The 23223-nt window shown below is 50.2% G+C and overlaps 1 protein-coding gene across 1 annotated transcript in view; it reads left to right on the top strand.

Moving 5' to 3' along the window:
* Positions 1-23223, top strand: part of LOC139532648 (receptor tyrosine-protein kinase erbB-4-like) — a 686205-nt gene that overhangs the window by 384336 nt on the left and 278646 nt on the right. The window contains exon 2 of the mRNA XM_071330551.1: positions 6634-6785. Within this exon, the coding sequence (XP_071186652.1) occupies positions 6634-6785 (152 nt within the window). The remainder of the gene's footprint in view (positions 1-6633; positions 6786-23223) is intronic.

Here is a 23223-nt window from a genome sequence, read left to right as displayed (position 1 = left end):
GGGTGAGGGGGTAGGGGGCTAGGAGTGCTGGTTGGGGTGAGGGAGTAGGGGGCTAGGAGTGGTGGTTGGGGTGAGGGAGTAGGGGGCTAGGAGTGGTGTTGGGGTGAGGGAGTAGGGGGCTAGGAGTGGTGTTGGGGTGAGGGAGTAGGGGGCTAGGAGTGGTGTTTGGGGTGAGAGAGTAGGGGGCTAGGAGTGGTGGTTGGGGTGAGGGAGTAGGGGGCTAGGAGTGGTGGTTGGGGTGAGAGAGTAGGGGGCTAGGAGTGGTGGTTGGGGTGAGGGGGTAGGGGGCTAGGAGTGCTGGTTGGGGTGAGGGAGTAGGGGGCTAGGAGTGGTGGTTGGGGTGAGGGAGTAGGGGGCTAGGAGTGGTAGTTGGGGTGAGGGAGTAGGGGGCTAGGAGTGGTGGTTGGGGTGAGGGGGTAGGGGGCTAGGAGTGGTGTTTGGGGTGAGGGAGTAGGGGGCTAGCGGTGGTGGTTGGGGTGAGGGAGTAGGGGGCTAGGAGTGGTGTTTGGGGTGAGGGAGTAGGGGGCTAGGAGTGGTGGTTGGGGTGAGGGAGTAGGGGGCTAGGAGTGGTGGTTGGGGTGAGGGAGTAGGGGGCTAGGAGTGGTGTTTGGGGTGAGAGAGTAGGGGGCTAGGAGTGGTGGTTGGGGTGAGGGAGTAGGGGGCTAGGAGTGGTGGTTGGGGTGAGAGAGTAGGGGGCTAGGAGTGGTGGTTGGGGTGAGGGAGTAGGGGGCTAGGAGTGCTGGTTGGGGTGAGGGAGTAGGGGGCTAGGAGTGGTGTTGGGGTGAGGGGGTAGGGGGCTTGGAGTGGTGTTTGGGGTGAGGGAGTAGGGGGCTAGCGGTGGTGGTTGGGGTGAGGGAGTAGGGGGCTAGGAGTGGTGTTTGGGGTGAGGGAGTAGGGGGCTAGGAGTGGTGTTTGGGGTGAGGGAGTAGGGGGCTAGGAGTGGTGGTTGGGGTGAGGGAGTAGGGGGCTAGGAGTGGTGGTTGGGGTGAGGGAGTAGGGGGCTAGGAGTGGTGGTTGGGGTGAGGGGGTAGGGGGCTAGGAGTGCTGGTTGGGGTGAGGGAGTAGGGGGCTAGGAGTGGTTTTGGGGTGAGGGAGTAGGGGGCTAGGAGTGGTGTTGGGGTGAGGGGGTAGGGGGCTAGGAGTGGTGTTTGGGGTGAGGGAGTAGGGGGCTAGCGGTGGTGGTTGGGGTGAGGGAGTAGGGGGCTAGGAGTGGTGTTTGGGGTGAGGGAGTAGGGGGCTAGGAGTGGTGTTGGGGTGAGGGAGTAGGGGGCTAGGAGTGGTGTTTGGGGTGAGGGAGTAGGGGGCTAGCGGTGGTGTTTGGGGTGAGGGAGTAGGGGGCTAGGAGTGGTGGTTGGGGTAAGGGAGAAGGGGGCTAGGAGTGGTGTTGGGGTGAGGGAGTAGGGGGCTAGGAGTGGTGTTTGGGGTGAGGGAGTAGGGGGCTAGGAGTGGTAGTTGGGGTGAGGGAGTAGGGGGCTAGGAGTGGTGTTTGGGGTGAGGGAGTAGGGGGCTAGGAGTGGTGTTGGGGTGAGGGGGTAGGGGGCTAGGAGTGGTGTTTGGGGTGAGGGAGTAGGGGGCTAGCGGTGGTGGTTGGGGTGAGGGAGTAGGGGGCTAGGAGTGGTGTTTGGGGTGAGGGAGTAGGGGGCTAGGAGTGGTGGTTGGGGTGAGGGAGTAGGGGGCTAGGAGTGGTGGTTGGGGTGAGGGAGTAGGGGGCTAGGAGTGGTGTTTGGGGTGAGAGAGTAGGGGGCTAGGAGTGGTGGTTGGGGTGAGGGAGTAGGGGGCTAGGAGTGGTGGTTGGGGTGAGAGAGTAGGGGGCTAGGAGTGGTGGTTGGGGTGAGGGAGTAGGGGGCTAGGAGTGCTGGTTGGGGTGAGGGAGTAGGGGGCTAGGAGTGGTGTTGGGGTGAGGGGGTAGGGGGCTTGGAGTGGTGTTTGGGGTGAGGGAGTAGGGGGCTAGCGGTGGTGGTTGGGGTGAGGGAGTAGGGGGCTAGGAGTGGTGTTTGGGGTGAGGGAGTAGGGGGCTAGGAGTGGTGTTTGGGGTGAGGGAGTAGGGGGCTAGGAGTGGTGGTTGGGGTGAGGGAGTAGGGGGCTAGGAGTGGTGGTTGGGGTGAGGGAGTAGGGGGCTAGGAGTGGTGGTTGGGGTGAGGGGGTAGGGGGCTAGGAGTGCTGGTTGGGGTGAGGGAGTAGGGGGCTAGGAGTGGTTTTGGGGTGAGGGAGTAGGGGGCTAGGAGTGGTGTTGGGGTGAGGGGGTAGGGGGCTAGGAGTGGTGTTTGGGGTGAGGGAGTAGGGGGCTAGCGAGTGGTGGTTGGGGTGAGGGAGTAGGGGGCTAGGAGTGGTGTTTGGGGTGAGGGAGTAGGGGGCTAGGAGTGGTGTTGGGGTGAGGGAGTAGGGGGCTAGGAGTGGTGTTTGGGGTGAGGGAGTAGGGGGCTAGCGGTGGTGTTTGGGGTGAGGGAGTAGGGGGCTAGGAGTGGTGGTTGGGGTAAGGGAGAAGGGGGCTAGGAGTGGTGTTGGGGTGAGGGAGTAGGGGGCTAGGAGTGGTGTTTGGGGTGAGGGAGTAGGGGGCTAGGAGTGGTAGTTGGGGTGAGGGAGTAGGGGGCTAGGAGTGGTGTTTGGGGTGAGGGAGTAGGGGGCTAGGAGTGGTGGTTGGGGTGAGGGAGTAGGGGGCTAGGAGTGGTGTTTGGGGTGAGGGAGTAGAGGGCTAGGAGTGGTGGTTGGGGTGAGGGAGTAGGGGGCTAGGAGTGGAAGTTGGGGTGAGGGAGTAGGGGGCTAGGAGTGGTGGTTGGGGTGAGGGAGTAGGGGGCTAGGAGTGGTGTTTGGGGTGAGGGAGTAGGGGGCTAGGAGTGGTGGTTGGGGTGAGGGAGTAGGGGGCTAGGAGTGGTAGTTGGGGTGAGGGAGTGGTAGTTGGGGTGAGGGAGTAGGGGGCTAGGAGTGGTAGTTGGGGTGAGGGAGTAGGGGGCTAGGAGTGGTGTTTGGGGTGAGGGAGTAGAGGGCTAGGAGTGGTGTTTGGGGTGATTGAGTAGGGGGCTAGGAGTGGTAGTTGTGGTGAGGGAGTAAGGGCTAGGAGTGGTGTTGGGGTGAGGGAGTAGGGGGCTAGGAGTGGTGTTTGGGGTGAGAGAGTAGGGGGCTAGGAGTGGTGGTTGGGGTGAGGGAGTAGGGGGCTAGGAGTGGTGGTTGGGGTGAGAGAGTAGGGGGCTAGGAGTGGTGGTTGGGGTGAGGGGGTAGGGGGCTAGGAGTGCTGGTTGGGGTGAGGGAGTAGGGGGCTAGGAGTGGTGGTTGGGGTGAGGGAGTAGGGGGCTAGGAGTGGTGTTGGGGTGAGGGAGTAGGGGGCTAGGAGTGGTGTTGGGGTGAGGGGGTAGGGGGCTAGGAGTGGTGTTTGGGGTGAGGGAGTAGGGGGCTAGCGGTGGTGGTTGGGGTGAGGGAGTAGGGGGCTAGGAGTGGTGTTTGGGGTGAGAGAGTAGGGGGCTAGGAGTGGTGGTTGGGGTGAGGGAGTAGGGGGCTAGGAGTGGTGTTTGGGGTGAGAGAGTAGGGGGCTAGGAGTGGTGGTTGGGGTGAGGGAGTAGGGGGCTAGGAGTGGTGGTTGGGGTGAGAGAGTAGGGGGCTAGGAGTGGTGGTTGGGGTGAGGGGGTAGGGGGCTAGGAGTGCTGGTTGGGGTGAGGGAGTAGGGGGCTAGGAGTGGTGGTTGGGGTGAGGGAGTAGGGGGCTAGGAGTGGTGTTGGGGTGAGGGAGTAGGGGGCTAGGAGTGGTGTTGGGGTGAGGGAATAGGGGGCTAGGAGTGGTGTTTGGGGTGAGAGAGTAGGGGGCTAGGAGTGGTGGTTGGGGTGAGGGAGTAGGGGGCTAGGAGTGGTGGTTGGGGTGAGAGAGTAGGGGGCTAGGAGTGGTGGTTGGGGTGAGGGGGTAGGGGGCTAGGAGTGCTGGTTGGGGTGAGGGAGTAGGGGGCTAGGAGTGGTGGTTGGGGTGAGGGAGTAGGGGGCTAGGAGTGGTAGTTGGGGTGAGGGAGTAGGGGGCTAGGAGTGGTAGTTGGGGTGAGGGGGTAGGGGGCTAGGAGTGGTGTTTGGGGTGAGGGAGTAGGGGGCTAGCGAGTGGTGGTTGGGGTGAGGGAGTAGGGGGCTAGGAGTGGTGTTTGGGGTGAGGGAGTAGGGGGCTAGCGGTGGTGGTTGGGTGAGGGAGTAGGGGGCTAGGAGTGGTGTTTGGGGTGAGGGAATAGGGGGCTAGGAGTGGTGGTTGGGGTGAGGGAGTAGGGGGCTAGGAGTGGTGGTTGGGGTGAGGGGGTAGGGGGCTGTGGAGTGGTGGTTGGGGTGAGGGAGTAGGGGGCTAGGAGTGGTGGTTGGGGTGAGGGAGTAGGGGGCTAGGAGTGGTGTTTGGGGTGAGAGAGGGTAGGGGGCTAGGAGTGGTAGTTGGGGTGAGGGAGTAGGGGGCTAGGAGTGGTGGTTGGGGTGAGGGGATAGGGGGGCTAGGAGTGGTAGTTGGGGTGAGGGAGTAGGGGGCTAGGAGTGGTGGTTGGGGTGAGGGAGTAGGGGGCTAGGAGTGGTGGTTGGGGTGAGGGAGTAGGGGGCTAGGAGTGGTGTTTGGGGTGAGGGGAGGGTAGGGGGCTAGCGAGTGGTGGTTGGGGTGAGGGACTAGGGGGCTAGCGAGTGGTGTTTGGGGTGAGGGAGTAGGGGGCTAGGAGTGGTGGTTGGGGTGAGGGAGTAGGGGGCTAGGAGTGGTAGTTGGGGTGAGGGAGTAGGGGGCTAGGAGTGGTGTTTGGGGTGAGGGAGTAGGGGGCTAGGAGTGGTAGTTGGGGTGAGGGAGTAGGGGGCTAGGAGTGGTGGTTGGGGTGAGGGAGTAGGGGGCTAGGAGTGGTGGTTGGGGTGAGGGAGTAGGGGGCTAGGAGTGGTGTTTGGGGTGAGGGAGTAGAGGGCTAGGAGTGGTGGTTGGGGTGAGGGAGTAGGGGGCTAGGAGTGGTAGTTGGGGTGAGGGAGTAGGGGGCTAGGAGTGGTGTTGGGGTGAGGGAGTAGGGGGCTAGGAGTGGTGTTTGGGGTGAGGGAGTAGGGGGCTAGGAGTGGTGGTTGGGGTGAGGGAGTAGGGGGCTAGGAGTGGTAGTTGGGGTGAGGGAGTGGTAGTTGGGGTGAGGGAGTAGGGGGCTAGGAGTGGTAGTTGGGGTGAGGGAGTAGGGGGCTAGGAGTGGTGTTTGGGGTGAGGGAGTAGAGGGCTAGGAGTGGTGTTTGGGGTGATTGAGTAGGGGGCTAGGAGTGGTAGTTGTGGTGAGGGAGTAGGGGGCTAGGAGTGGTGTTTGGGGTGAGGGAGTAGGGGGCTAGGAGTGGTGTTTGGGGTGAGCGAGTAGGGGGCTAGGAGTGGTAGTTGGGGTGAGGGAGTAGGGGGCTATGGGTGGTAGTTGGGGTGAGACATAATAGGGGAGCCATGGCTGTATTCACTCACACACAGGGACACACTCCATTCCACCCTCACACACAGGGACACACTCCATTCCACCCTCACACACTCATTGTTACTGCTCGTTTTCATTATTACCATTGATGTCATCCACCACATGGGCACGGCCACCACTAATACTACCAAAGACCTGTAATATCAGAGGTAATGAGAAGTCAGCAGTCAAACCTTCTGTAAAGGTCAATGAACTTCATTAGATTTGATTTCATTAAATGGCGGTGTGATCGTGGAGAGCCGGTACTGTAGGTCAATACCTTTGAGGAATCAAGTGTTTACCACCTCTACAAGCTCTGTCATTGTCAAGGGTCAGGTCTGGCGCTCTCCACGGTGACATTAACATCTCTGCTCTCCCCCCCTGCTCCTTTCTCTCTCTCCACGGTGACATTAACATCTCTGCTCTCCCCCCCTGCTCCTTTCTCTCTCTCCACGGTGACATTAACATCTCTGCTCTCCCCCCCTGCTCCTTTCTCTCTCTCCACGGTGACATTAACATCTCTGCTCTCTCCCCCTGCTCCTTTCTCTCTCTCCACGGTGACATTAACATCTCTGCTCTCTCCCCTGCTCCTTTCTCTCTCTCCACGGTGACATTAACATCTCTGCTCTCCCCCCCTGCTCCTTTCTCTCTCTCCACGGTGACATTAACATCTCTGCTCTCTCCCCCTGCTCCTTTCTCTCTACTTCACTTTCTCCTCATCCCTCTCTTTCCTTCTGTATCCCCTTTCTCCCTCTCTCTCTCTCTCTCTCTTTTTTTGTCTCTCTCTTTGTTTCTCTCTCTTTGTTTCTCTCTCTCTCTCTCTCTCTCTCTCTCTCTCTCTCTCTCTCTCTCTCTCTCTCTCTCTCTCTCAATTTCAATTTCAATTCAATTCAAGGGGCTTTATTGGCATGGGAAACATGTGTTAACATTGCCAAAGCAAGTGTCTCTCTCTCTCTCTCTCTCTCTCTCTCTCTCTCTCTGTCTGTCTTTCTCTTTGTTTGTGTGTGTCTCTGTCTCTCTCTGCCTCTCTGTCTCTTGAATTTTAAAATGTAACCTTTTTTAACTAGGCAAGTTAGTTAAGAACAAATTCTCATTAACAATGACGGCCTACTTTACAAAAGAGGCGTCTCTAATGATCTGCGGTGTGTAATTGTTGAATGACATTGAATTCGCTTTGTAGACAAGTTGAATTGTGAGATGTATTTGTATCCTTCTCTCTCTCTCTCTCCCTGCAGTTTGCCCTGGAACAGAGAACAAGTTGAGCACGTTGTCAGACCTGGACCAGCAGTACCGCACCCTGAAGAAGCATTATGAGAACTGTGAGGTGGTCATGGGAAACCTGGAGATCACCAGTATCGACCGCAACCGGAACCTCTCCTTCCTCAAGGTGAGTCCAGCTCGACCGCACACTGCTGATAGAGCATGGATTGTTGTCTGTCAAGATGGGAGACATGAAGCCACCTGTTGCAGTGTGAAAACGTCATGGATAATGTGTTCTTTTCTCATCTCTTGGCTGTTTATGAATCAAATGTTTTTCATTTCAGCACTGTGGATATTTTAGTACATATTTTTGTTTTCATTGGTAAACTGGCGCTGCATAAAATGATCTACGGGCTTCACATGGGGAGAGAGGAGAGGACCTGGTGTGAGGATCGAGGAGGCCTGGAATAACATCATTTAAAAAACAGTTTTTTAGTTTCTTTATTTTTATGAACATAAAGCTCCCTTACTAGGCCTGTCTCGGCACAGCATGGGTCCTCTCCTCTCTCCCCGGTGTGCCCACCTCCCCTCTCCCCTCTCCCCGGTGTGCCCACCTCCCCTCTCCCCTCTCTCCGGTGTGCCCACCTCCCCTCTCCTCTCTCCCCGGTATGCCCACCTCCCCTCTCCCCCACCTCCCACCCTCCCAGGCCCCCCATGCTGTTTAATGATCTGAGGTGTGCCACTAATTACCGCGCTCCAGCGTCAGGGAAAATGAAAACCATAAACAGTTCCATCAGGCATTGCATCATTAGCGCAACAATTAGGCATCTGGGGGGTTGATAAGGGATATCTGGAGGTACGCTGTTGTCGTGGAGACGCCCGCTTTTATGGCCGCGCCGGTCCCCAGGGTGACGGGGTTGATGGCGGTGTGACATGGCAAAGATGGTAGCGGGGTTAATGATATCACACTGTGCCGCTAAGTACCACCTGACCCGTAGAGCCACCAACAGTACACTGACGCCTCACGTTTCCGGGGAAACTGGCAGAGGATGACGAAGGAGAAACGTTTTCGCATCCTATCAGAGCCAACCACTTGAGATTATAAAAAATGTCAAATATCATAGATTGTTTTCTGTTGTCTGAACGGATGTTATTGAGCGGGTTGATTCAACTCATTCAGAAAAAGAGAGAGAAACACGGTCAACACTTTAGGAACATTAACTGGGGCAGCGCCGGAAGAAAAGTTCCTCTCGGCTAACTTGACAGGAAATATTCCCTTAGAGACGGTTGTCATGCATGTTGATATCCTGGTTGAACCGGCCCTCCTCTCTCTCCTGTGCCTTGCTGATGATTACTGATGAAGTGTCTCAGAGCCCTCTGGTTACAGCCAGACCAGATAGGACAGGAAGTGGTGATGGTTATGACTATGATAATGATGATAATGACAATGATAATTACTATGATTCAATTGAACTTCTGACATTCACACCCATCCCGCCATTCCTTCCTTCTTTCACTAAATCAAGAACAACGCACTAAATCAAGAACAACGCACTAAATCAAGAACGCACTAAATCAAGAACAACGCACTAAATCAAGAACAATGAACTAAATCAAGAACAACGCACTAAATCAAGAACAACGCACTAAATCAAGAACAACGCACTAAATCAAGAACAATGAACTAAATCAAGAACAACGCACTAAATCAAGAACAACGCACTAAATCAAGAACAACGCACTAAATCAAGAACAATGGACTAAATCTAGAACAACGAACTAAATCAAGAACGCACTAAATCAAGAACAACGCACTAAATCAAGAACAATGAACTAAATCTAGAACAATGCACTAAATCAAGAACAATGAACTAAATCAAGAACAATGAACTAAATCTAGAACAACGTACTAAATCTAGAACAACACACTAAATCAAGAACAACGCACTAAATCCTCAGACTGTCTAGTAATTGTGGGAAGATGCCTACAGGGAACTGAGTGATTGGAAGGGTTATTAGTGCTGTCAGTCAGACTGTAGGTTACACAGTGGTACCATGCTGTACTATAACTCTTATCTACTATTATACAGCCTTTTATAAGGTTACACCTGCCAGTCACTGAGGGCAAAGAAACCCTGCTCGTTTGGGAGTTCAGAAGCTTTCTTTACCCCCAGATGTGCTCCCGAGTCGCTTTGAGTCCTGTTCCTCTGCAGTGAAAGCTACTTAAACAACAGTTTCGGCCCCACCGTCTTTATTAGACTTGTCAGACATTTGGTCACATTGAAGTTGGGCTCTAATATCAGCACCCTTCAGTCAGTCGTTGCAGTAGCTTTAAAAGGATTAGCCCCTTTTTTTCAATGTTTGCCTAAATTGACATACCCAAATCTAACTGCCTGTAGCTCAGGCTCTGAAGCAAGGATATGCGTATTCTTAATACCATTTCAAAGGAAACACTTTGAAGTTTGTGGAAATATGAAAGGAATGTAGTAAAATATAACACAATAGATCTGGTAAAAGATAATACAAAGAAAAAACCAACTGTTCTTTTGTATTTTTTTGTACCATCATTTTGAAATGCAAGAGAAAGGCCATAAAGTATTATTCCAGCCCAGGTGCAATTTAGATTTTGGCCACTAGATGGCATCAGTGTATGTGCAAAGTTTAACTGATCCAATGAACTATTGTATTTCTGTTCAATTTTTTTAATCAAGACTGCCCAAATGTGCCTAATTTGTTTATTAATAACGTTTCATGTTCAGAATTGTGCACTCTCCTCAAACAATAGTATGGTATTATTTCACTGTAATAGCTACTGTACATTGGACAGTGCAGTTAGATTAACAAGAATTTAAGCTTTCTGCCAATAGCAGATATGTCCATGTCCTGGGAAATGTTCTGGTTACTTACAACCTCATGCTAATCGCATTAGCCTACGTTAGCTCAACCGTCCCGTGGACACCAATCGCGAAAGAAGTTAACTTGCACTTTGATGCAGCTGTTTTACAGATGATGTTCATGCACGCTTCTGAATTTCTCCGACTGCTTTTTTCTTAACTGATTTGCCATGCTTTCTTTAGCTGACCAAGGATTTGGTTTGGTGAAGCACTCTGGAACTTCGGTACATGTTGAAAAGGGATATTAGAATTTAGAGCTGTGCTGGAACAAATATGTCGAATGGTTGGGTATAGTGGAAGTGTTTTAATGTGGATTTCAACAGAGATGCCATACCAACAGAGATGCCATACCAACAGAGATGCCAAGCTTGGCAGGAGTCTGTGTAGTGGAAGAAGGATAGAAGTTGATACTGGTGACTGGCAGGCGCTGAGGCCCAGCATCATGACTCAATCACCATTTATGACATTATTTGATTGGCTGACCATCTATCACACCTTATCTGTGGCTTTCTCCTGGGGAGGGACGTTCCCAAAGAACCCTGGGAGCACGGACGGACACCGTTGGAGGAGTGAAGACTGATGAAAACGTTTATTGACCAAATGAATGTTACTGTGTGACTGATATTTAAATGATCATGTTCCGGATTCTAGTTCATAAAGAGCGTTGAATGTTGATATTTTACATTGTACTGTTAATGGATTGTTTGATACAGAGAAACTGTGTTATTCTGTTGGTCGGACGGCAGATACTTCAAAGAGGAGCAACACGGGTGCACTCTTATCATACAGTGTGGAGGTGTGACTAGATTAGAGAATGCATGTGGAGTGTTATGCCTTTTGTGTGAATGTTTTGGACCGTACAAAGTGAGGTTAATTAGACGATGGGAGACACTGGGATTTGGCGCTGTTGGAAGAATAAAAGATGGGTTTAAACTTTGATCATGGAGACATTGGTAAACCGATCTCATAGTAGTGAATTTTCTATGCTGTTAAGACTTCTGTTTTGTATCCATTTCATGGTGAACATGTCTGGTACCATTTGATAATTGTGTATTATTGCATGACTGTAATCAATCGGACGACTTTTAAATGGATACGAACCATAATAATATTCCATTAATTGGTGAATTAACTAATGTTATTCACAATACACATAGCATATATACTTGGTCTCTAACTGTGCAGCTCTGAGCTAAGGTTAACTCATTTAATGCTAGGACATTCATTGCAAGATATTAGCTCATTGTCCCTTGGCTTCTTAATAATTGCGTCAGGATAAACCTAGACACGTGCATCTTATTGTATACCGAGTGGTGACACAATGCTAGCTACCTCGGCTAGATTGATTGATATGATTAAGGGCCGATATCGTTGACATGATATTGGAGTCAGGTTGATAAATGTAGTACATTATTATATTCTACATGAATTCTACATAATGGTTGGATAAATTCCATCCAACTACGTCTGCCTGACACACACGCGAGCGCGCACGCTCACACACGCACACACCCAAAGACACACACAAACACAGGAATGCACATACATACACACACTAACAAACACACACACACCCAAAGACACACTAGCACACACACACACACCCTCACTTGTGTTTGTGTGCGCGTGCACATGTGTGACAGTGCTTGTGATTCCTCTCTGGCGATCCGTGGTGGCCAGGGCCGTCCATTAACACAAGCGTAGATTCATGAAGAGTCTGTACAGCACTTCGAGATATTAGCTGATGTACGAAGGGCTATATAAAATAAACTTGATTTGATTTGAAGAGGGTGCTGGGGGGCTGAATCAAGCATTGAGAGACGAGGAACACACAAATTGATCGTTCCTGTTCCCTTAAAGACAACAGCAGCTGGATGGAGAGAGAGATGGAGGGAGGGAGGACACCCCACTAATGTGACACGTAAAAACATCTGCTCTGACAAAAACCCTCCCTCCTCTCAACTTGAGGCCGCTGTGTGTCAGTCAGAGAGAGAGAGAGGGAGAGAAAAAAGTGGGGGGGGGGGGTAGAGTGGGAGAGAGAGAAAGGGGGGAGACAGAAAGAAAGAGGGAGATTGAGAGTGAGAGAGAGAGAGAGAGGAAAGGTGGTAGTGAGGAGAGATACATGGTGGTAGAGAGGAGAGAGAGGAGAGGAGAGATACATGGTGGTAGAGAGGAGAGATACATGGTGGTAGTGAGGAGAGATACATGGTGGTAGTGAGGAGAGATACATGGTGGTAGAGAGGAGAGATACATGGTGGTAGAGAGGAGAGATACATGGTGGTAGTGAGGAGAGATACATGGTGGTAGTGAGGAGAGATACATGGTGGTAGAGAGGAGAGATACATGGTGGTAGTGAGGAGAGATACATGGTGGTAGTGAGGAGAGATACATGGTGGTAGAGAGGAGAGATACATGGTGGTAGAGAGGAGAGATACATGTTGGTAGAGAGGAGAGATACATGGTGTTAGAGAGGAGAGATACATGGTGGTAGAGAGGAGAGATACATGGTGGTAGAGAGGAGAGATACATGGTGGTAGTGAGGAGAGATACATGGTGGTAGAGAGGAGAGATACATGGTGGTAGAGAGGAGAGATACATGGTGGTAGTGAGGAGAGATACATGGTGGTAGAGAGGAGATATACATGGTGGTAGAGCGGAGAGATACATGGTGGTAGAGAGGAGAGATACATGGTGGTAGTGAGGAGAGATACATGGTGTTAGAGAGGAGAGATACATGGTGGTAGAGAGGAGAGATACATGGTGGTAGTGAGGAGAGATACATGGTGGTAGAGAGGAGAGATACATGGTGGTAGAGAGGAGAGATACATGGTGGTAGAGAGGAGAGATACATGGTGGTAGAGAGGAGAGATACATGGTGGTAGAGAGGAGATATACATGGTGGTAGAGAGGAGAGATACATGGTGGTAGTGAGGAGAGATACATGGTGGTAGTGAGGAGAGATACATGGTGGTAGAGAGGAGAGATACATGGTGGTAGAGAGGAGAGATACATGGTGGTAGTGAGGAGAGATACATGGTGGTAGTGAGGAGACATACATGGTGGTAGAGAGGAGAGATACATGGTGGTAGTGAGGAGAGATACATGGTGGTAGTGAGGAGAGATACATGGTGGTAGAGAGGAGAGATACATGGTGGTAGAGAGGAGAGATACATGTTGGTAGAGAGGAGAGATACATGGTGTTAGAGAGGAGAGATACATGGTGGTAGAGAGGAGAGATACATGGTGGTAGAGAGGAGAGATACATGGTGGTAGTGAGGAGAGATACATGGTGGTAGAGAGGAGAGATACATGGTGGTAGAGAGGAGAGATACATGGTGGTAGTGAGGAGAGATACATGGTGGTAGAGAGGAGATATACATGGTGGTAGAGCGGAGAGATACATGGTGGTAGAGAGGAGAGATACATGGTGGTAGTGAGGAGAGATACATGGTGTTAGAGAGGAGAGATACATGGTGGTAGAGAGGAGAGATACATGGTGGTAGTGAGGAGAGATACATGGTGGTAGAGAGGAGAGATACATGGTGGTAGAGAGGAGAGATACATGGTGGTAGAGAGGAGAGATACATGGTGGTAGAGAGGAGAGATACATGGTGGTAGAGAGGAGATATACATGGTGGTAGAGAGGAGAGATACATGGTGGTAGTGAGGAGAGATACATGGTGGTAGTGAGGAGAGATACATGGTGGTAGAGAGGAGAGATACATGGTGGTAGAGAGGAGAGATACATGGTGGTAGTGAGGAGAGATACATGGTGGTAGAGAGGAGAGATACATGGTGGTAGAGAGGAGAGATACATGGTGGTAGAGAGGAGATATACATGGTGGTAGAGAGGAGAGATACATGGTGGTAGAGAGGAGAGATACATGGTGTTAGAGAGGAGAGATACATGGTGGTAGTGAGGAGAGATACATGGTGGTAGAGAGGAGAGATACATGGTGGTAGAGAGGAGAGATACATGGTGGTAGAGATGAGAGATACATGGTGGTAGAGAGGAGAGATACATGGTGGTAGAGAGGAGAGATACATGGTGGTAGAGAGGAGAGATACATGGTGGTAGAGAGGAGAGATACATGGTGGTAGAGAGGAGAGATACATGGTGGTAGAGAGGAGAGATACATGGTGGTAGAGAGGAGATATACATGGTGGTAGAGAGGAGAGATACATGGTGGTAGTGACGAGAGATACATGGTGGTAGTGAGGAGAGATACATGGTGGTAGAGAGGAGGGATACATGGTGGTAGAGAGGAGAGATACATGGTGGTAGTGAGGAGAGGTACATGGTGGTAGAGAGGAGATACATGGTGGTAGTGAGGAGAGATACATGGTGGTAGAGAGGAGAGATACATGGTGGTAGAGAGGAGAGATACATGGTGGTAGAGAGGAGAGATACATGGTGGTAGAGAGGATAGATACATGGTGGTAGAGAGGAGAGATACATGGTGGTAGAGAGGAGATACATGGTGGTAGTGAGGAGAGATACATGGTGGTAGAGAGGAGAGATACATGGTGGTAGAGAGGAGAGATACATGGTGGTAGAGAGGAGAGATACATGGTGGTAGAGAGGAGAGATACATGGTGGTAGAGAGGAGAGATACATGGTGGTAGTGAGGAGAGGTACATGGTGGTAGAGAGGAGATACATGGTGGTAGTGAGGAGAGATACATGGTGGTAGAGAGGAGAGATACATGGTGGTAGAGAGGAGAGATACATGGTGGTAGAGAGGAGAGATACATGGTGGTAGAGAGGATAGATACATGGTGGTAGAGAGGAGAGATACATGGTGGTAGAGAGGAGAGATACATGGTGGTAGTGAGGAGAGATACATGGTGGTAGAGAGGAGAGATACATGGTGGTAGAGAGGAGAGATACATGGTGGTAGAGAGGAGATATACATGGTGGTAGAGAGGAGAGATACATGATGGTAGTGAGGAGAGATACATGTTGGTAGTGAGGAGAGATACATGGTGTTAGAGAGGAGAGATACATGGTGGTAGAGAGGAGATATACATGGTGGTAGAGAGGAGAGATACATGATGGTAGTGAGGAGAGATACATGGTGGTAGTGAGGAGAGATACATGGTGGTAGAGAGGAGATATACATGGTGGTAGAGAGGAGATATACATGGTGGTAGAGAGGAGAGATACATGGTGGTAGAGAGGAGAGATACATGTTGGTAGAGAGGAGAGATACATGGTGGTAGAGAGGAGAGATACATGGTGGTAGAGAGGAGAGATACATGGTGGTAGAGAGGAGAGATACATGGTGGTAGTGAGGAGAGATACATGGTGGTAGAGAGGAGAGATACATGGTGGTAGAGAGGAGAGATACATGGTGGTAGTGAGGAGAGATACATGGTGGTAGAGAGGAGATATACATGGTGGTAGAGCGGAGAGATACATGGTGGTAAAGAGGAGAGATACATGGTGGTAGTGAGGAGAGATACATGGTGTTAGAGAGGAGAGATACATGGTGGTAGAGAGGAGAGATACATGGTGGTAGTGAGGAGAGATACATGGTGGTAGAGAGGAGAGATACATGGTGGTAGAGAGGAGAGATACATGGTGGTAGAGAGGAGAGATACATGGTGGTAGAGAGGAGAGATACATGGTGGTAGAGAGGAGATATACATGGTGGTAGAGAGGAGAGATACATGGTGGTAGTGAGGAGAGATACATGGTGGTAGGGAGGAGAGATACATGGTGGTAGAGAGGAGAGATACATGGTGGTAGAGAGGAGAGATACATGGTGGTAGTGAGGAGAGATACATGGTGGTAGAGAGGAGAGATACATGGTGGTAGAGAGGAGAGATACATGGTGGTAGAGAGGAGATATACATGGTGGTAGAGAGGAGAGATACATGGTGGTAGAGAGGAGAGATACATGGTGTTAGAGAGGAGAGATACATGGTGGTAGTGAGGAGAGATACATGGTGGTAGAGAGGAGAGATACATGGTGGTAGAGAGGAGAGATACATGGTGGTAGAGAGGAGAGATACATGGTGGTAGAGAGGAGAGATACATGGTGGTAGAGAGGAGAGATACATGGTGGTAGAGAGGATAGATACATGGTGGTAGAGAGGAGAGATACATGGTGGTAGAGAGAAGAGATACATGGTGGTAGAGAGGAGAGATACATGGTGGTAGAGAGGAGATATACATGGTGGTAGAGAGGAGAGATACATGGTGGTAGTGAGGAGAGATACATGGTGGTAGTGAGGAGAGATACATGGTGGTAGAGAGGAGAGATACATGGTGGTAGTGAGGAGAGATACATGGTGGTAGAGAGGAGATATACATGGTGGTAGAGAGGAGACATACATGGTGGTAGAGAGGAGAGATACATGGTGGTAGAGAGGAGAGATACATGGTGGTAGAGAGGAGATATACATGGTGGTAGAGAGGAGAGATACATGGTGGTAGAGAGGAGAGATACATGGTGGTAGTGAGGAGAGATACATGGTGGTAGTGAGGAGAGATACATGGTGGTAGAGAGGAGATATACATGGTGGTAGAGAGGAGAGATACATGGTGGTAGAGAGGAGAGATACATGGTGGTAGAGAGGAGAGATACATGGTGGTAGAGAGGAGATACATGGTGGTAGTGAGGAGAGATACATGGTGGTAGAGAGGAGAGATACATGGTGGTAGAGAGGAGAGATACATGGTGGTAGAGAGGAGAGATACATGGTGGTAGAGAGGAGAGATACATGGTGGTAGAGAGGAGAGATACATGGTGGTAGAGAGGAGAGATACATGGTGGTAGTGAGGAGAGATACATGGTGGTAGAGAGGAGAGATACATGGTGGTAGAGAGGAGAGATACATGGTGGTAGAGAGGAGATATACATGGTGGTAGAGAGGAGAGATACATGATGGTAGTGAGGAGAGATACATGTTGGTAGTGAGGAGAGATACATGGTGTTAGAGAGGAGAGATACATGGTGGTAGAGAGGAGATATACATGGTGGTAGAGAGGAGAGATACATGATGGTAGTGAGGAGAGATACATGGTGGTAGTGAGGAGAGATACATGGTGGTAGAGAGGAGATATACATGGTGGTAGAGAGGAGAGATACATGGTGGTAGAGAGGAGATACATGGTGGTAGTGAGGAGAGATACATGGTGGTAGAGAGGAGAGATACATGATGGTAGTGAGGAGAGATACATGGTGGTAGTGAGGAGAGATACATGGTGTTAGAGAGGATATATACATGGTGGTAGAGAGGAGAGATACATGGTGGTAGAGAGGAGATACATGGTGGTAGTGAGGAGAGATACATGGTGGTAGTGAGGAGAGATACATGGTGGTAGTGAGGAGAGATACATGGTGGTAGAGAGGAGATACATGGTGGTAGAGAGGAGAGATACATGGTGGTAGTGAGGAGAGATACATGGTGGTAGAGAGGAGAGATACATGGTGGTAGAGAGGAGATATACATGGTGGTAGTGAGGAGAGATACATGGTGGTAGAGAGGAGAGATACATGGTGGTAGAGAGGAGAGATACATGGTGGTAGAGAGGAGAGATACATGGTGGTAGTGAGGAGAGATACATGGTGGTAGAGAGGAGAGATACATGGTGGTAGAGAGGAGAGATACATGGTGGTAGTGAGGAGAGATACATGGTGTTAGAGAGGAGAGATACATGGTGGTAGAGAGGAGAGATACATGGTGGTAGAGAGGAGAGATACATGGTGGTAGAGAGGAGAGATACATGGTGGTAGAGAGGAGAGATACATGGTGGTAGAGAGGAGAGATACATGGTGGTAGAGGAGAGATACATGGTGGTAGAGAGGAGAGATACATGGTGGTAGAGAGGAGAGATACATGGTGGTAGAGAGGAGATATACATGGTGGTAGAGAGGAGAGATACATGGTGGTAGAGAGGAGATATACATGGTGGTAGAGAGGAGAGATACATGGTGGTAGAGAGGAGAGATACATGGTGGTAGAGAGGAGAGATACATGGTGGTAGAGAGGAGAGATACATGGTGGTAGAGAGGAGATATACATGGTGGTAGAGAGGAGAGATACATGGTGGTAGAGAGGAGATATACATGGTGGTAGAGAGGAGAGATACATGATGGTAGTGAGGAGAGATACATGGTGGTAGTGAGGAGAGATACATGGTGGTAGAGAGGAGATATACATGGTGGTAGAGAGGAGAGATACATGGTGGTAGAGAGGAGATACATGGTGGTAGTGAGGAGAGATACATGGTAGTAGAGAGGAGAGATACATGGTGGTAGTGAGGAGAGATACATGGTGGTAGAGAGGAGAGATACATGGTGGTAGAGAGGAGAGATACATGGTGGTAGAGAGGAGATACATGGTGGTAGTGAGGAGAGATACATGGTAGTAGAGAGGAGAGATACATGGTGGTAGTGAGGAGAGATACATGGTGGTAGAGAGGAGAGATACATGGTGGTTGTAGCCTAGTGGGTCCTGATAGTCAGATAGATGAGCCTCACGCTGACAAGCTAGCGGATTAAAAGTCTCGATTCATTCGAGACGATTCATTTTTTTCATCCTGCAAGATACAGTAATGTCCCAGTGGATCAATCAGCACCTGTGTGGCCTTAGAGTAGTAACACTCTCCTACCAATGAGGCCTTAGAGCAGTAACACTCTCCTACCAACGAGGCCTTAGAGCATTAACACTCTCCTACCAACGAGGCCTTACAGCAGTAACACTCTCCTACCAACGAGGCCTTACAGCAGTAACACTCTCCTACCAACGAGGCCTTAGAACAGTAACACTCTCCTACCAACGAGGCCTTAGAGCAATAACACTCTCCTACCAACGAGGCCTTACAGCAGTAACACTCTCCTACCAACGAGGCCTTAGAGCAATAACACTCTCCTACCAACGAGGCCTTAGAGCAGTAACACTCTCCTACCAATGAGGCCTTAGAGCAGTAACACTCTCCTACCAACGAGGCCTTAGAACAGTAACACTCTCCTACCAACGAGGCCGTACAGCAATAACACTCTCCTACCAACGAGGCCTTAGAGCAGTAACACTCTCCTACCAACGAGGCCTTAGAGCAATAACACTCTCCTACCAACGAGGCCTTAGAGCAATAACACTCTCCTACCAACGAGGCCTTACAGCAATAACACTCTCCTACCAACGAGGCCGTACAGCAATAACACTCTCCTACCAACGAGGCCTTAGAGCAGTAACACTCTCCTACCAACGAGGCCTTAGAGCAATAACACTCTCCTACCAACGAGGCCTTAGAGCAGTAACACTCTCCTACCAATGAGGCCTTAGAGCAGTAACACTCTCCTACCAACGAGGCCTTAGAGCAGTAACACTCTCCTACCAACGAGGCCTTAGAGCAATAACACTCTCCTACCAACGAGGCCTTAGAGCAATAACACTCTCCTACCAACGAGGCCTTACAGCAATAACACTCTCCTACCAACGAGGCCTTACAGCAATAACACTCTCCTACCAACGAGGCCTTAGAGCAGTAACACTCTCCTACCAACGAGGCCTTAGAGCAGTAACACTCTCCTACCAACGAGGCCTTACAGTAATAACACTCTCCTACCAACGAGGCCTTAGAGCAATAACACTCTCCTACCAACGAGGCCTTAGAGTAGTAACACTCTCCTACCAACGAGGCCTTACAGCAATAACACTCTCCTACCAACGAGGCCTTAGAGTAGTAACACTCTCCTACCAACGGGGCCTTAGAGCAATAACACTCTCCTACCAACGGGGCCTTACAGCAATAACACTCTCCTACCAACGAGGCCTTAGAGTAGTAACACTCTCCTACCAACGGGGCCTTACAGCAATAACACTCTCCTACCAACGAGGCCTTAGAGCAATAACACTCTCCTACCAACGAGGCCTTAGAGTAGTAACACTCTCCTACCAACGAGGCCTTACAGCAATAACACTCTCCTACCAACGAGGCCTTAGAGCAGTAACACTCTCCTACCAACGAGGCCTTAGAGCAATAACACTCTCCTACCAACGAGGCCTTACAGCAATAACACTCTCCTACCAACGAGGCCTTACAGCAGTAACACTCTCCTACCAACGAGGCAGAGTAATAACAGTCTTCTACCAACGAGGCCTTAGAGCAGTAACACTCTCCTACCAACGAGGCCTTAGAGTAGTAACACTCTACTGCCAACGAGGCCTTAGAGTAATAACACTCTCCTACCAACGAGGCCTTAGAGTAATAACACTCTCCTACCAACGAGGCCTTAGAGTAGTAACACTCTCCTACCAGCGAGGCCTTAGAGCAGTAACACTCTCTTACCAGCGAGGCCTTAGAGCAATAACACTCTCCTACCAACGAGGCCTTAGAGCAGTAACACTCTCCTACCAACATGGCCTTAGAGCAATAACACTCTCCTACCAACGAGGCCTTAGAGCAGTAACACTCTCCTACCAACATGGCCTTAGAGCAATAACACTCTCCTACCAACATGGCCTTAGAGCAATAACACTCTCCTACCAACGAGGCCTTAGAGCAATAACACTCTCCTACCAACATGGCCTTAGAGCAATAACACTCTCCTACCAACGAGGCCTTAGAGCAATAACACTCTCCTACCAACGAGGCCTTAGAGCAGTAACACTCTCCTACCAACATGGCCTTAGAGCAATAACACTCTCCTACCAACGAGGCCTTAGAGCAGTAACACTCTCCTACCAACGAGGCCTTACAGCAATAACACTCTCCTACCAACGAGGCCTTAGAGTAGTAACACTCTCCTACCAACGAGGCCTTAGAGCAGTAACACTCTCCTACCAACGAGGCCTTAGAGCAGTAACACTCTCCTACCAACGAGGCCTTACAGCAATAACACTCTCCTACCAACGAGGCCTTAGAGTAGTAACACTCTCCTACCAACGAGGCCTTAGAGCAGTAACACTCTCCTACCAACGAGGCCTTAGAGCAATAACACTCTCCTACCAACGAGGCCTTACAGCAATAACACTCTCCTACCAACGAGGCCTTAGAGCAATAACACTCTCCTACCAATGAGGCCTTACAGCAGTACCACTCTCCTACCAACGAGGCCTTAGAGCAGTAACACTCTCCTACCAACGAGGCCTTAGAGCAGTAACACTCTCCTACCAACGAGGCCTTACAGTAATAACACTCTCCTACCAACGAGGCCTTAGAGCAGTAACACTCTCCTACCAATGAGGCCTTAGAGTAGTAACACTCTTCTACCAACGAGGCCTTACAGCAATAACACTCTCCTACCAACGAGGCCTTACAGCAGTAACACTCTCCTACCAACGAGGCCTTAGAGTAGTAACACTCTCCTTCCAACGAGGCCTTAGAGCAGTAACACTCTCCTACCAACGAGGCCTTACAGCAGTAACACTTTCCTACCAACAAGGCCTTAGAGCAGTAACACTCTCCTACCAACGAGGCCTTAGAGTAATAACACTGTCCTACCAATGAGGCCTTAGAGCAATAACACTGTCCTACCAACGAGGCCTTAGAGCAGTAACACTCTCCTACCAACGGAGGGAGGTAAATAAGAACCTGTTTTATCTGAGTGACCATCATTTCCTCTTCCTCTCATTTTTCTATCTACAGTCTAAGACACAGGTGTCAAACCTGGTTGTCTTGGTCTTAATTGGATACAAATAACAAAAACTAGAAGACACACATTGAGTTTGACACCCCTGGTCTGGGCTGAACCAATAAGACATACATTGAGTTTGACACCCCTGGTCTGGGCTGAACCAATAAGACATACATTGAGTTTGACACCCCTGGTCTGGGCTGAACCAATAAGACATACATTCAGTTTCACACCCCTGGTCTAGGCTGAACCAATAAGACATACATTCAGTTTGACACCCCTGGTCTGGGCTGAACCAATAAGACACACATTCAGTTTGACACCCCTGGTCTGGGCTGAACCAATAAGACATACATTCAGTTTGACACCCCTGGTCTGGGCTGAACCAATAAGACACACATTCAGTTTGACACCCCTGGTCTGGGCTGAACCAATAAGACAGATATTCAGTTTGACACCCCTGGTCTTGGCTGAACCAATAAGACACACATTCCGTTTGACACCCCTGGTCTGGGCTGAACCACTGTTAAAGCAGATAGTATTATTATTTTTGTTTTTATGGAAATGTTTTATGTTTTTGTACTTTTTAGTCCTTTTTCTCCCCAATTTCATGATGTCTAATGTGCTTAGTCTGGTCCCATCGCTGCAACACCCCTACGGACTCGGGAGAGGCGAAGGTCGAGAGACTTGCGTCCTCCGAAACACGACCCTGCCAAGCCGCACTGCTTCTTGACACACTGATCACTTAACCCGGAAGCCAGCCGCACCAAAGTGTCGGAGGAAACACTGTACAGCTGGCGACTGAAGTCAGCGTGCAGGCGCCCGGCCCGCCACAAGGAGTCGCTAGAGCGCGATGGGACAAGGACATCCCGGCAGGCCAAACCCTCCCCTAACCCGGACGACGCTGGGCCAATTGCGTCACATGGGTGTCCCGGTCGCGGCCGGGTGCGACACAGCCCGGGATCGAACCCGTATCTGTAGTGATGCCTTAGACCGCTGCGCCTCTCGGGAGGCCTAAAGCAGATACTATTTCATCCCCCTCATGGTTCATGTTGTCGTTGGGGCTAGATCTGTGGTTAGGACCAACCTCTACCTGCCACCTGTCTATTGTACTGTAGGGGTACACTCTGACTAGAGTTTGAGAGTGGTGTTGTTCATATCTTCCTGAAGCCAGAGGATGTCGGAGTGACACATTCCCCTGTAGTGTCTCAGTGGCAGAGTGGAGTCAGGTAGCCAAGTGGTTGTTAATGATGTCACCTAGCCTGATTGACTCTTCAATAAACGCAGATCAATCTAGGATGCGGATATACAGTGGGGAGAACAAGTATTTGATACACTGCCGATTTTGCAGGTTTTCCTACTTACAAAGCATGTAGAGGTCTGTCATTTTTATCATAGGTACACTTCAACTGTGAGAGACGGAATCTAAAACAAAAATCCAGAAAATCACATTGTATGATTTTTAAGTAATTAATTTGCATTTTATTGCATGACATAAGTATTTGATCACCTACCAACCAGTAAGAATTCCGGCTCTCACAGACCTGTTAGTTTTTCTTTAAGAAGCCCTCCTGTTCTCCACTCATTACCTGTATTAACTGCACCTGTTTGAACTCGTTACCTGTATAAAAGACACCTGTCCACACACTCAATCAAACAGACTCCAACCTCTCCACAATGGCCAAGACCAGAGAGCTGTGTAAGGACATCAGGGATAAATTGTAGACCTGTACAAGGCTGGGATGGGCTACAGGACAATAGCCAAGCAGCTTGGTGAGAAGGCAACAACTGTTGGCACAATTATTAGAAAATGGAAGAAGTTCAAGATGACGGTCAATCACCCTCGGTCTGGGGCTCCATCCAAGATCTCACCTCGTGGGGCATCAATGATCATGAGGAATGTGAGGGATCAGCCCAGAACTACACGGCAGGACCTGGTCAATGACCTGAAGAGAGCTGGGACCACAGTCTCAAAGAAAACCATTAGTAACACACTACGCCGTCATGGATTAAAATCCTGCAGCGCACGCAAGGTCCCCCTGCTCAAGCCAGCGCATGTCCAGGCCCGTCTGAAGTTTGCCAATGACCATCTGGATGATCCAGAGGAGGAATGGGAGAAGGTCATGTGGTCTGATGAGACA

The sequence above is a fragment of the Salvelinus alpinus genome, chromosome 10, assembly GCF_045679555.1.
Source record: "Salvelinus alpinus chromosome 10, SLU_Salpinus.1, whole genome shotgun sequence".
NCBI classification, from domain to species: Eukaryota; Metazoa; Chordata; class Actinopteri; order Salmoniformes; family Salmonidae; genus Salvelinus; species Salvelinus alpinus.
This window is presented reverse-complemented; position numbering and strand designations above follow the sequence as displayed.